Raw genomic sequence first — 14,817 nt, forward strand, 5'->3', positions numbered from 1 at the left:
TGGCTCTCAGGACACTGCTCACCGGTCTGGTTCTGGCCGATGTCCAGTCTTCCAAGAAGCACTCCAGAAGCTGACAAATAAACGAACATGAGGATACTGCAGCTTAACATCAATCACTGCGAAGCTGCGCATGACCTGCTTATGCAGACAGTACAGGAATTAAAGCTCGACGTTGTGCTTTTATCGGAGCCATATAAACATTTAGCTGGACAACCTTGGGAGACGGATATCACCACGAAAGCTGTGATCTGGGCTTGTGGTAAGCTCCCTTTCCAAAGTGTAGCTACCAATGGCAGCGCTGGCTTTGTAGCAGCATCAGTAGATGGCATCCGTTTTTACAGCTGCTACGCACCACCTAGCCTCTCAATTGCTGAGTTTACTGACTTCTTGGATCGACTGACCGAGGACGCGAAGCAACATCATCCAGTGGCGATAGCCGGGGACTTTAACGCCTGGGCAGTGGACTGGGGCAGTAAGCAGACTAATGCACGAGGAAAAGAGCTGCTAGAAGCTCTTTCTACAATAGATATAGTCTTGCTCAACAGTGGTGACACGCGAACCTACACCAAAGGTGATGCAAGCTCGATTGTAGACGTCACTTTTGTCAGTACCAGCCTTGCTAAAGGTAACACTAACTGGAAGGTACTGGACATCTACACTGCCAGTGACCATCATGCGATACTCTGGGAAACGTCAAACGACCAGAACCTCCGGGGGCCTATCAAGCAATTTAACACCGTCGGTTGGAAGGTGAAATCTCTTGACCCAGAAGTATTGCTAACAGCCCTCGATAGTGATCCGATAGAGACTGGATGTGCAGAAGAACATACTAAGGCTCTGATGATGCGAGTAACACAAGCTTGTGATGCCAGTATGCCTCGCAAACGTGTTATGAATTCAAGACCTGCGGTACACTGGTGGAATGATCATATCAGCAACCTCCGTAAAGAGTGTCATCGAAAGAGAAGAATATCACAACGTGGCTATCAACGACCTTACTCTGCAGTGCTGATCGCAGAGTACAAAAAAGCTCGTCGTGAACTTAATAAGGCCATAAAAGAGAGCAAAAGAAGATGCTGGAAAGAGCTCATATACGAGGTCGACAAAGACGAGTGGGGTCGGCCGTATAAGGTGGTCATGACGCACCTGAAGAAACAACAAATGCCGTCACCTACGTGTCCCCAACTCCTTCAGAAAATCGTCACTGCGCTGTTTCCACAGCAACACAGTCTCAATTATCAGTCAACGCAAGATGAACTGGACGACATTCCACCTGTCACTGAAGAAGAATTGTTGGAGGCCTGTAATCGGGTAGGAAATAATAAAGCGCCGGGATTGGACGGAATCCCTAATATAGCCTTGAAAACCATCATAAAGGCAGCACCAACATTATTTCTAGACGCTTACAACGCATGCCTCAAGGAGGGGACTTTTCCTCGTAAGTGGAAACAGCAACGGTTAGTACTTTTACCTAAAGGAAAGAAACCGCCAGAAGAACCGTCATCTTACCGACCACTCTGCATGCTAGATACGGCGGGTAAGATATTTGAGCGTATCATCCATCAGCGAATAGATGCAGTAGTCGACCCACTCTTGGCAGACAACCAGTATGGATTCCGGAAAGGACGATCAACCCTGGACGCGATCAACCTGGTTGTTAATACGGCCAAAGAGGCAATCGCAGGAACTAGATGGAAGGGTGGAACGAAGAAGTACTGCCTGGTGGCTGCCTTGGACATCAAAAATGCTTTCAATTCCGCTAATTGGGACTGCATCATGCAAGCTCTCGACGAGAAGAACGTGCCAACATATCTTCGCAGACTAGTGATTAGCTATTTTACAGATAGAGTGCTGAAATACGATACAAAGAATGGTCCAAAAGAGTATGATATAACCGGTGGTGTGCCACAGGGCTCTGTTCTTGGTCCACTTCTGTGGAATATCATGTATGACGGGCTCCTGAGACTGAAGCTTCCAAGATGTGTCAAACTGGTAGCGTATGCGGATGATGTTGCCACAGTGATCGTCGCCAAACACCTCGACGAGATTCAACATCTGTTTGACATCACTTTTGAGAAGATCAACCAGTGGATGGATACAGTGAACCTACAACTGGCCAAGCAGAAGACCGAAGCAGTGCTTATTACCAGCCGAAAAGAAGTTGAAACAATTAAGATTAATGTCGGTGACCGAGAAATCACATCACAATCTCATATACGATATCTGGGAGTGATGCTTGATGCCCGACTCAACTTCAAGCAGCAAGTGGAACACGTCTATACGAAAGCGTCAGTAGTGAGAGCTAGTCTCGCACGATTGATGCCGAACGTCGGAGGCCCAAAGCAGAGCAGGAAGCTACTATTGTCATCAGTAGTCACATCGGTGCTCACCTACGGAATATCAATTTGGGCTGACGCACTAGAGGTGCAAGATTCATGGAGAAAAGCTGGACCAATATATCGTATGAGTGCCCTACGAGTTGCAAGCGCCTTTCGAACAATATCAGAGGAAGCAGTGTGTGTCATTTCCGGAACTCTGCCGCTTAGAGTTCTAGCTGAGGAAAGACGGAACCTTTACCAACGAAAGAGGTCAACCACACTAAGTGCCGAGAAACTCAGAGCTGAAGAACGGCAGAACAGCATCGCACGATGGCAATCGCAGTGGGACGCCGCGACAACAGGAAGATGGACACACCGTCTCATACCGAAAATCGACGTTTGGATAAACCGGAGTCATGGCGAGGTCAATTAATATCTGCCGCAGATGTTGTCAGGACATGGATGTTTTCGGACGTATCTTCACCGCTTCAAGCATGATGATTCACCGGAGTGCCCGTCCTGCCCAGAAATCAATGAAGACGCGGAGCACGTTTTCTTTGAGTGCCCACAATTTTACCTACAGCACGATGAGCTGGAGATGATCCTGAAGAAGAAAATCCAACCAGAGACAATAGTAGAAGCAATGCTGTCATCAGAGGCTGCCTGGAACGCCGCAAACACGTTTGCAACAGAAGTCCTTATAGACTTGCGTTCCATCGAAAGAAAAAGAGCAAATGACAACAACTAGATAAAAGGTAAAATAATACCTAGTTACCAGAAGGAAGAGCAGTCGCTATATCCTCCCCCCACGAAGTAATGCCTAACGGCGGTTTCCATGAGGGATTAGAGGAAAGAGGAAAGGGGTTTAGGGTTTAGTGGGTAGGGGCGTTAGCGTCGGGTTTTAGTATGACGCTGCGTCGAGTCACCACATATCCAGGCCAAACAGCTACGCCTAGAATCCGTAAAAAGGATTCCCCCCCCTAAGGGAAAAAAAAAAAAAAAAACACACACACACACACACACACACACACACACACACAAACACACACACACACACACACACACACTCGGGGCAGAAGAGATACTGCTACCGGGCGCGTCTCCCCGAGCGGATGGGAGAACGCTCGCTGTCCTTGGATGACACTTAATCTCTTAGTTGATGAGGTACAGCGGGTAGGAGCCAAGCAAAATAACCAAACAAAATACGCTCTCGTGGACAAAACTCCCCTTTAATGAGTTGGTCGCACTAACTGACCTAACAAGACGATCGTTCTCTGCTGTGACCCACTGGGAGTGACTGGAACCTGTATCGTAGTTTCCGACGATGCAGGCCACGGCTGATGTGAGCTTACTCTACCGAGGTGTAAGTTGCAGCAGTGGATCAGGAGCCAGCCACTTCGGGCCTTGATCAGAAAGTACGCAGTGAGTGTTAGAGATCGGAATCTTCACCGCTCCGAGCGAGTCTAGTCCGTCCGTGTATTCCGGGACTGGCTAAGTGTCGGCTAGGCCTCAGGGAACTGGGGTAGGAGTACTATCTCCGAGGGTAGACCCGTTCCTAGTTATGGCAACCCGCTCCACTCCGTACGATGCGCTGGTAAATTAAAAAGTATGAGTAATGCATAGGAAACAAACAAGAGTGAAAACGGGCCTCATGCCCAGCAAGACGCACTGCTCCTTAGTGCAAAGATGAAGAGGACAGATGCGCTGGCACATCTGGAGAAGCTAGTCAGTGGACTGCAGGACTTTCTCCAAACCAAGCAAAATGTCCACAAGGAGATCAAGTCGAAGTCGACGAACATCTGCAGTGCCCTGAGAAGGTTCAAAAAACTGGACCAAGAATGGCAGGAGATCCAACAACAACACGGTAATATCGTGATGAAGACGAGTGTGACAGCGGTTTCACCAGCAAAAGCCGACACGTTTGTCGAGGAGATGGACACAGGTGGCGAGGGTGACGTCGAGTCAGTTGTCGAAGACGGAGAGGAAACTGGAACTGATATCAGGCCCGGGAAAAGGAAAGAACGAAATTCCCCAGACTCAATGACCAGCCGTACTAAGAAGAAGAAGGACCTTAAACCAAGTCCCCCGAAAAACGCGGTAACACAGAACGGCGGAAAAAAGGAGGTGAATGAATGGCAAAAAGTCCAGTCAAGGAAGTCCAAGAGAGAGTAAGCAGTAGAAAAGCTCCAGAAGCAACCGCCGAAGGAGTCCAGGCCAGAGCCTAATCGGAAAGAACCGCGCAAACGGATCAGGCCGGACGCACTGATCATCCGCCCCGCAGAGACGGCAAAGTATGCTGAAATTCTGAAGCGAATAAAGCAGGACGTCCCTGACGAACAGGTCCGTACTACAGTGGATAAGATCCAAAGAACTAGGACCGGGAGCTTGCTGATTACGCTTTCGAGGAAGAGCGCTGACCGAGGCCAAGCCTTACAGAAGACCATCGCGGACATCCTCCAAGAAGACGCAAAGGTAATCTGCAAAGGGCCACAGGAAGACGTCGAAATCCGAGATCTTGACGGTACCACAACCAAGGAGGATATTCAGGCTGCCTTGCAAACGGAAATCGGAGAAACCTGCGAGATACCACTAGGGACAATTAAGATTCATAAGGCCTACAGAGGTACTCAGACAGCTGTTGTGACACTACCAGCAGCTGCAGCGCGGAAGATATTGACAGGAAGCGGTAAAGTCCGGATCGGCTGGGCCAACTGCCGAATCAGAGCTACGAGGAGACCAATCCAATGTTTCAAGTGCTGGCACTTTGGACATTTTGGATCCCAGTGCAAGAGCAATGTGGATCGGTCTAAGCTATGTATTAGGTGCGGACAAGAGGGACACAAGATTGCTGAATGCAAAAACCCAGCGAAATGTGTATTATGCGCGGATCAAAGTGCGGAGAACTCGGCTCATCATGCCGGCGCATCCAGGTGACCAGTATTTAAAGAGGCACTCCAGAAGATAACAAACAAACAGACATGAAGATATTGCAACTAAACCTAAACCATTGCGAAGCTGCACATGATCTGCTTATGCAAACAGCAAGAGAACTAGAGTTAGACTTAGTAATGATAGCAGAGCCATACAGATACCTGAATACCCAGCCTTGGGAATCTGACAGCACCACCAAGGCTGTCATCTGGTCTTGTGGTAAGCATCCCTTCCAGAGTGTAGTTAACAATGATAATGCCGGCTTTGTAGCAGCAACAGTTAACGGCATCCGTTTCTACAGCTGTTATGCACCACCTAGCTTATCCATTGTTGAATTCACTGAATTCTTGGACAAACTGACCGAGGACGCCAAGCAGCATTATCCGGTCGCGATTGCCGGTGACTTCAACTCTTGGGCAGTAGACTGGGGCGGACTAGATGTAGTCCAGCTCAACAGTGGTGATACGCCAACCTATACTAAAGGAGAAGCAAGCTCTATTGTAGATCTCACTTTCGTCAGCAGCAGCCTCATCAGTGGGAAATACGACTGGAAGGTGATGGATATCTACACAGCCAGTGACCACAAGGCAATTCTCTGGGAAATATCACATGACCGGAATACAAGAAGACCAATCAAGTCATTCAATACCATTGGATGGAAAGTGAAGCCTTTTGACACAAGCACATTGGTAATAGCCCTTAATAGTGAACCGATTACTACTGGATCCGCAGAAGAAATGACCAAGGACCTGATGAAAAGAGTTGTCCAGGCCTGTGACGCCAGTATGGTCCGGAAACACAGCATAAGCCAACGCCCGGCAGTGCACTGGTGGAACGACCACATCAGTGTTCTTCGGAAAGAGTGTCTAAAGAAAAGAAGAATATCCCAGCGTGGCTATCGACGACCTAACTCTGCGGAGCTGATCGCAGAATACAAAAAGGCGCGTCGTGAACTGAATAAAGCCATCAAAGAGAGCAGAAGAAGATGCTGGAAAGAGCTTATATACGAGGTGGATAAAGACGTGTGGGGTAGGCCTTATAAGGTGGTTATGACCCACCTGAAAAAACAACAAATGCCATCACCTACGTGTCCTCAACTTCTTCAGAAAATCGTCACTGCACTGTTCCCACAGCAACGCAACTTCGATTACCAGTTGGCGCCAGGCGAACTGGACGACATTCCACCTGTCACTGAAGAAGAACTACTGGAGGCCTGTAACCGTGTAGGGAATAATAAAGCGCCGGGATTGGACGGAATCCCTAATACAGCCTTGAAAACCATCATAAAGGCAGCTCCAACATTATTCCTCGACGCTTATAATGCATGCCTGAAGGAGGGGACTTTTCCTCGTAAGTGGAAACAGCAACGATTGGTACTGTTACCTAAAGGGAAGAAACCACCAGAAGAACCGTCATCTTACCGACCACTTTGCATGTTAGATACGGCGGGTAAGATATTTGAGCGCATAATTCACCAGAGAATTGAAGCAGTAGTCGACCTACTCCTGGCAGACAATCAGTATGGATTCCGGAAAGGACGATCAACCCTGGACGCAATCAAACAGGTTGTTGATACGGCCAAGGAAGCAATCGCAGGAACCAGATGGAAAGGTGAAACGAAGAAGTATTGCCTGGTGGCGACACTAGACATCAGAAACGCCTTCAACTCCGCCAATTGGAAATGCATCATGCAGGCTCTCCAAGAGAAGAATGTACCAGAATACCTGCTTAAGATCGTAGCAAGCTACTTTGAAAACAGGGTCCTGAAGTATGACACGAAGAACGGTCCGAGGGAGTATGATATTACTGGAGGGGTACCACAAGGTTCAGTTCTAGGCCCGCTTCTGTGGAACATTATGTATGACGGTCTATTAAGACTAACTCTGCCAAGAAACGTCAAACTCGTAACATATGCAGATGACGTAGCCGTAGTGATCGTTGCCAAACACCTTGACGAGATAAATCATATGTTCGATCTCACTTTTGAGCACGTTAACCGGTGGATGGACGCAGTGAACCTGCAACTGGCGCAACACAAGACTGAGGCAGTACTTATTACCAGCAGAAAAGTGGTAGAGACCATTAAGCTGAAAGTCGGCGAACAAGAAATCACATCACAACCTTATATCCGATATTTGGGAGTGATGCTTGATGCCCGACTCAACTTCAAGCAGCAAGTGGAACATGTCAGTGCCAAAGCGTCAGTAGTGAGGGCTAGTCTCGCACGACTGATGCCGAACGTCGGAGGCCCAAAACAGAGCAGGAGGCTATTATTGTCATCAGTAGTCATATCGGTGTTCACTTACGGAATATCCATTTGGGCCGACGCATTAAAGACACAAGAATCATGGAGAAAGGCTGGACCAGTATATCGACTGAGTGCCCTACGAGTAGCTAGTGCCTTCCGCACTATATCAGAAGAAGCAGTGTGCGTCATTGCTGGAACCCTACCTCTTAGAGTTCTAGCAGAGGAAAGACGGGCCCTTTACCAACGAAAAAGGTCAACTGCACTGATCCCTGAAGAACTTAGAATTGAAGAACGGCAGAAGAGCATAGGCCGATGGCAACTACAATGGGATGCTGCAGAGAAGGGTAGGTGGACGCACCGTCTCATACCTCGGATCGACATTTGGCTTAACCGGAATCACGGTGAGGTCAATTACTATCTTACGCAGATGTTGTCGGGACATGGGTGTTTTCGAGAGTACCTACACCGCTTTAAGCACGATGACTCTTCGGAGTGCCCGTCCTGCCCAGGAGCTGCTGAAGACGCGGAGCACGTCTTCTTTGTATGTCCTCGTTTCGATCAACAGCGTGAAGAACTGGAGAGGATCTTGAACCAGAGAATGCAACCAGATTCACTAGTAGAAGCAATGTTGTCATCAGAAGCTGCCTGGAACGCTACCAACACGTTTGCAACAGAAGTCCTTAAAGACTTGCGTTCCACCGAAAGAAAAAGAGCAAATAGCAGAAGATAGAAGGAAGGTAGTTAACACCTTAGCCACCAGAAGGAAGAGCAGTAACTAGATCCTCCCTTCACGAAGTAATGCCTGACGGCGGTTTCCATGAGGGATTAGAGGAAAGAAGGAAAAGGGGTTTAGGGTTTAGTGGGTAGGGGCGTTAGTGTCGAGTTTTAATATGACGCTGCGTCGAGTCGCCACATATCCAGGCCAAACAGCTATGCCTAGAATCCGTAAAAAGGATTCCCCCCCCTAAAAAAAAAAAAAAAAAAAAAAAAACACACACACACACACAGCCGCACGGACACCATCGCGGGAATAGTCAGAGACAGGGGCTGCTCACTCTGGGCCCCCACCATGCCCAATTTTGTCTCCGGAGGAAAAGAGAGTTGCAACTGTAGAAAATGAAATTTCACCATTATTGATTCCTCAAATGTGGCAGCACTGACAATAATAATATCCGAAAGATATGAACTGGAAAAACATTATCCGCCATTCTTGTAGCCACAATTACTGCGATCATATGCGTTAATTTTGGTTATCTCGAATTTTTGTGATTAGAAGCGTTTATTCTTGATTAATGATAATTAATCAGCAATATATAAAATCTAATAACTATTTACGCCTATTTCTCTAATTCAACATTTATTTTTTCTAAGCCTTTTTGCTTATATTCTTTATTTAAGTTTTATAACCTCTAACTTTTGTGATTGTTTACTTTACTTTGGTTTAAATTATTGCTATTAAAATTCCTATTTAATGCTTGATAATTATTAATTATTCTTTTTTACAAATTTTTTTCCTTAATAATTCATCATATATATTAAACTTTTTTTCTTGTCTTCTCTCCCTCAATTAATTATTTTTATTTTACAATAGGATTTTTTACTATCATTTGCCTTTATTTGTTTTTTAATAATAATTGCAAAATGGTTGTGTATTGTCGTGTTAAGATTTGTAAGCACAAAAGCAAGGACAAGTGTCCATTACATCGTTTCCCGAAAAATAATAATAATCTGTAAGTATAAATGATTTTTTGAAATAAAACTAACTAATACTTCATAAATTATAACATTTAAAATTGATTGTAAGTTCAATACTTATCAAATTGAAATTTTTTCAGCTGCAAAGAGTGGTTTCGTCTTACAGGAAACGAAGATTTACTACATAAACATCTGGAGGATTTAAATAATGAAATGATATGCAGTTGTCATTTTACTTCCGAAGATTATACTCCCGGTATAAAATTGAAACTTGGATCAGTGCCAACGATTTTTTTTGAGAATACGCCACCCATTGATGATGAGAAAGTGGAAAAATTTTTTTTAACTTCTAATCGTCTTGCTACAACTGGTAAGATTAATGTTATTTTATGACTTGTAATAATAGGTAGTTTTTAAAATGATAATCATTCATTCGAATATAGTATAAATATTAATGAATAAACTCTTTGTTTATAGCCTCCGTTAAACCTCTTGTGGACATTTCAAATCCAAAGGCTATTACTCATAAACAGCCTCAGATGATCAGGATTGTCCAGAATGTAAATGAGATTGAGCAACCATCAGGGCATATTGAACAGTTTACGACTGTTGAAAATCGTGAATTTACCGTATGCCCGATGTTAGAAGATGTAAATCAAGCTTCACAACGAATTATACATCACAAAAGAAAAGTCTCTGAATCGGTAAGTTGAAAAACATATAATGTGTTTTCGTTTTGTTTTTATTGTCAGACAATATTAAAAAATATTACTGATCTAATTATGTGGTTTTGTATATTTCAGGGATCTGGAACAAGTGAGGAGTCTACTGGTACATCTGTGTCTAATAAGCGATATCGTACATCAGGTAAATAATTTTCTTTAATTTTATTATTTTGCTTGCTTGCTTTATTTTTTGATTTGATACTTCAAATAGTGACAAATATTTTCGTTACTGACATGCACTATGATATCTTTAAGCATAAAAGAATGACATGATTCTTTATTATTTTAAATATATTTATTGAAATTAACAAAAAAAAAAAAAAAATCAAATTTCTTTTATATCATTCAATTTTAACGGGACAGTGAACAGTGGCTTGTAATTTATTTCCATTGTGAAATTTTATAAATATAAATTTGGGCAATAAAGCTTCACCAGTTTTATTTACTTTATTTCTTTTTGGGAAAGTGCTATGATAAAAGTATTATTTTTTGCCGACGCAGCTAAGCCGTTTAGCTTCTTGCTTTCTTAATGGGTAGCAGGGGAGAAATAAATAAAACAAATAATTTTTCGTTCCAGCTTTTTTAAATGGAAAACCAATAAAATTTGAAAATTTATGTGAACAACCAGATGACAACTCAAATTTATCATATGTGAAAAGTGGAAAGATAGTAGACTTTGAGTCTGAAAGCCTTCAAAACTTGACACAACATGATGAATATGTTGAGGTAACAAATATTACCAAAATTGTGAATAAGTTTGAGCAACTATGTAAATCGTTAGAACCTACTCAATTAAAAGGATTATCATATAAAATAGATTTATTAGCGAATTATTACTGGCAAAAGAATTAAAAGAATTCTTTATCTGGTTAGGTAGATCTATTGTAGGCTCTTATTATAAGAGTAGAATCTACCTGATTTAAATTTGTAAATAACAGCAATTAATATTCGTCGATAAGTAAATTATAAAAATTAAATTGTTTATACTTTTCTCAATTGTACATACTTTTATCAATTGTAAATACTCAATACTTTAATTCTTTTAATGCCAGTATTAAATTCGGTTACTTTTAAGATTATTTATCTATTGGCAATAGATAGTGAAAGCTTTACTTTATTTATTACACGGAAACAATTAAACACAAAAATTTATACAGATTCTAGATAATTTTTAACGTTTCATAATAATATGTCGTCCTCCGGGGAGCATATATTGAAATATTACTATTTAAAATCTAATTTTTACCGTTTGAAATGCTATTTTTTTCGGTTCTACTTAAAAATTTTAGCATTTACATTTTAAATTGTAGCATTAGAATTATAATTATTTACAATTGATTATTAAAATCAAGGTTTTACAGTTTTTGATGATATTTCTTAAACTTTACTTGTTACCGTGTAGGCAATCGATCTATTAAATTCTTATTTTCATTCTTAATTATTAATTTATAATTAAAAAAATATTAATTAGACAATGAGCTAGTTACATTATTTAAATTTTTTTATCGAAAAATAACTTGAAAAAGTTTTCAATTTTATTAATACATTAATGATAAGATATTAATAAGTATTGTTAAAAATTTTATAAATAAAGAACTTAATTATTTATGTACTTTAATATTGATCATTAAAAATTGCATTTATGCACAGCTCCCGAGTAATTCTTACTTCAATATTATCAACTGCAGTTTTTCTTTCAGCTGAGACACTACATCCAGTCTTGTGTATACTTTTAATACACGACAGGATACCGGTAGCGCAAAATATTTTTAATAATTTATTTATTTATAGTTAATATATTTTATTAATTGATCACTTCTCAGCCCTTAATTTAAGTAAAAATTAATTTCGTAATATTATTTTCTCGGTATGACTCAAATAAAAATAAAATTGAATAAAAATAAAATGTAAATCAAATAAAAATAAAATTGAATAAAAATAAAACGTAAATTAAATAAAAATAAAATTGAATAAAAAAATTTATTTCAAGTATAATAAACATTTAGATTATTTCCGCCGTTAAATTTAATTTTGTTATTGATTAATTGAAAAAAAATATTCTCCGCTGGCGAGAATTGATCCTCTCCGCTGTCATCACTGGTCTCAAAGAATCTCTCGCGACTATCTAAGTAGATAACTGTTTCTGTCACCATGTGATTCTTAAGCCTCGAACATGAGTGGGTTTGTTTCTGATAATTTATTATTCATTTTTGGTCGTATTTATTATTTTTTTTTTTTTTCATTAACAATTAGTATATTTATGACTTACTATCATTAAAAAAAATTTCTGAATAGTTTGATATTTACTCTCTTTCCAAATAAAAAAAAAATTCTACGATTCATTTTATTTGATTATTCATCATTTAAAGACAATTATTAATTATTTGTTATTAGTTAAGGAAAAAAAAATATTCGCCGTTCGCAAGAATCGAAGCTCGGCTTCGACAATTATTAGCCTCGCGCAATTCCACGTAGCTATCCAAACATAGACTCTGATATTATCATCAAGTAAATTTTTAGCCTCGAGCATGAGTGAGGTTGTTTATTATTATTTTATACTTATTATTCGTAGTACTTAATTGTTTGTTAATTTTTTTATTGACAATAATTTATTTGAAACTAACTTATATAGATATTTTATTATTTATTATGAATATTGCAGTAATGCACTATTATTTTGTTTCAATTTCCGCGCTTAAATTTCCTCCAATCGCATTATTCAGTAGAGGGCGCTCTCGATTTCCTAAAAACTGCTAACATTTTTTCTATACTAACGAAAAATACCTCCAAAAGTATAGTAATTTCTTTCATTACGTTGGTATCACCATTTTCCTCCGATGACAAAATTCGCCTCTATCTAAAAGCATTGAGTGAGCAGCCCCTGGTCAGAGAAGCTTCCAGTGAAATTGTAATCAGCTCTTAACCACAAAAAAATTATTGTTTTTTTTACATAATTTTTAAATTTATTTTTAAATTGTTTAGTGATTAAGAAATAATATTTTTGTGCTTGAATAAATGCGTTAATTGCCGCAAACTGCAAAAAGTTTTTTTTTTCGAATGACTTCAAAATTTCTTCTCGGATTGTTTTTGATATAATAACTCAACTATTGATATTTGAAAAACTGCTTTGAATGCCGTTCAAGTTCGTCAAAATCGGTTCATTTATTCGTGAGATATTAGATTTTTAAAAAACCTGTAAAAAAATGTGATTTTTTAGTATAATCTTTCAATTCTTCATTCGAACAAAATTTTCCCTGACAATTTTAATAAATCTCTCTTTACCGCGCTTCATGTCACCAAACATATTAAAATCGGTTGATTTGTCTGAAAGTTGTGCAATTCAAATATTAAAAAAAAAAGTTTATTTATTGAATACAAACTAAACTTTTGAACTCGGAAAGCTCAAAAGCGTATAACTGTTCTATCCTGAAGTTTGAAGAGCTCAAAAACGTTATAATAAGATCAATTTGGAGCGCTACGTATTTGAAATTAGCGGAAAGTAGCAGGAATGGCTTGTAGGGTCCCTATAGTATATTTACACATGTGTGTAGGTGCACCTATGGCAGGAAAATAAATGTCTTAAATCACATGCAATTGTTGGTCGAGACGTCGCCATTTCTTACTTTCCTGCCTTAGGTGAAAACCAGATAACGGGGTATACAAGTAAAACTCAAAATAATAATTAAATGTCTTATTAAAAAAAAAAAAATAAAAACTAGGAAAACGGTTGACCCTGAAGGCCATCCCTGCAACTTTCCGCTACTTTCGTAATTAAGCGCTCAAAATTGCACTTATTATGTTTTTGAGCTCGAAGAGCTCAAAAATATAAGTTTCTTGTAGTTTTGAGCTCTCAGAGCTCAAAAATCTGAAGAAGTTTAATAAAACACTATTTTTTGAATTTTCAAACCGCATCAACTTTTGAATAAATGAACCGATTTTCACGCGGTTGGCGGCATTCGACGCAGTTTTTCAAATTCTATGATATATTTTCAAACAAAAATTGATCAGACCGTAAATTTCGGTGTAATTCGAAAAAAACCCTTCTTTTTCGATTTCTTTCGTCAACGATAACTCACGAACGAACCCTTTCGAATGGCACCAACCGCAGTCAAGCCGTTCAAAAGTTATGAGAGGTTTACACACACACACACCATCGCGGGAATAGTCAGGGAAGCTTCCTAGCAATTCAAATCATCGAGATCTGATGAAAACTCGATTTTCGAAAAACAATAACTTCCCGATTTTTTTAAATTTTCAATTTTCTTAGCGGGAAGATAAAAAAAGAAAAACGGATTTTTTGCGATCGAATTTCAATTTTTATGATTCGTTATAATTATATAAACATTTATTCCACATTTATAAATTTATCTGTTTGTATTATAATGAAATTTATACTATTCACGATAAAATATAATTTTTATAATAAATGGAAATTTTTGTTGAATTTCATTATTTACCGTGTGACAAATGAAAAAATATCAAAGCAATAGGTTTAGTTATATTTTACAGAACTCGAAATCCTTGTAGATATTGTTCTCAACGCTCTAAAATACGAAAATAAATTAAAGATAAATTGAAAAAACATTATTTTTATTTCTTTTCTTAATTTAACGAATTTTCTGGCATCAGAATACATGCCGTTACATATATTCTGTACACTTCATTAAAAAAAAAAGAAAAAACAAAACAAAGCGAAAAACCATTAATATCAATTTGTTACTGTTAAGACATAGATACAAATCATATATCGTATATGTTCTAGTGTAAAAAAATATTTGAGAATGGAAAATGAACAAAGAATATTATATATTTTGTAATAAGATTATAAGATATCTTTAAAATAACGAAAATAATTATCTGTTATTATTATTATTATTATTATTATCATTATTATTATTAT

At 39.3% G+C, this 14,817-nt stretch overlaps 1 protein-coding gene across 2 annotated transcripts; it reads left to right on the forward strand.

Annotated features, from left to right (window-relative positions):
* Positions 1-8,723: 8,723 nt before the first annotated feature.
* Positions 8,724-11,185, forward strand: LOC123262423. 2 transcript variants are annotated; one of them, XM_044724633.1, is made up of 6 exons: positions 8,724-8,746; positions 9,089-9,227; positions 9,333-9,562; positions 9,670-9,896; positions 9,996-10,059; positions 10,495-11,185. In XM_044724633.1, exons 2-6 carry the CDS (start codon positions 9,139-9,141, stop codon positions 10,767-10,769), a joined length of 885 nt encoding a protein of 294 aa, XP_044580568.1. In that variant the 5' UTR covers positions 8,724-8,746; positions 9,089-9,138; the 3' UTR covers positions 10,770-11,185. The 2 variants fall into 2 exon arrangements, with proteins under 2 accessions (XP_044580568.1, XP_044580559.1); XM_044724624.1 differs by lacking the exon at positions 8,724-8,746 and having other exon boundaries at positions 9,060-9,227.
* The last annotated feature ends 3,632 nt before the right edge of the window (positions 11,186-14,817 follow it).

This window comes from Cotesia glomerata, linkage group LG1 (assembly GCF_020080835.1).
Source record: "Cotesia glomerata isolate CgM1 linkage group LG1, MPM_Cglom_v2.3, whole genome shotgun sequence".
In the NCBI taxonomy this organism is placed as follows: Eukaryota; Metazoa; Arthropoda; class Insecta; order Hymenoptera; family Braconidae; genus Cotesia; species Cotesia glomerata.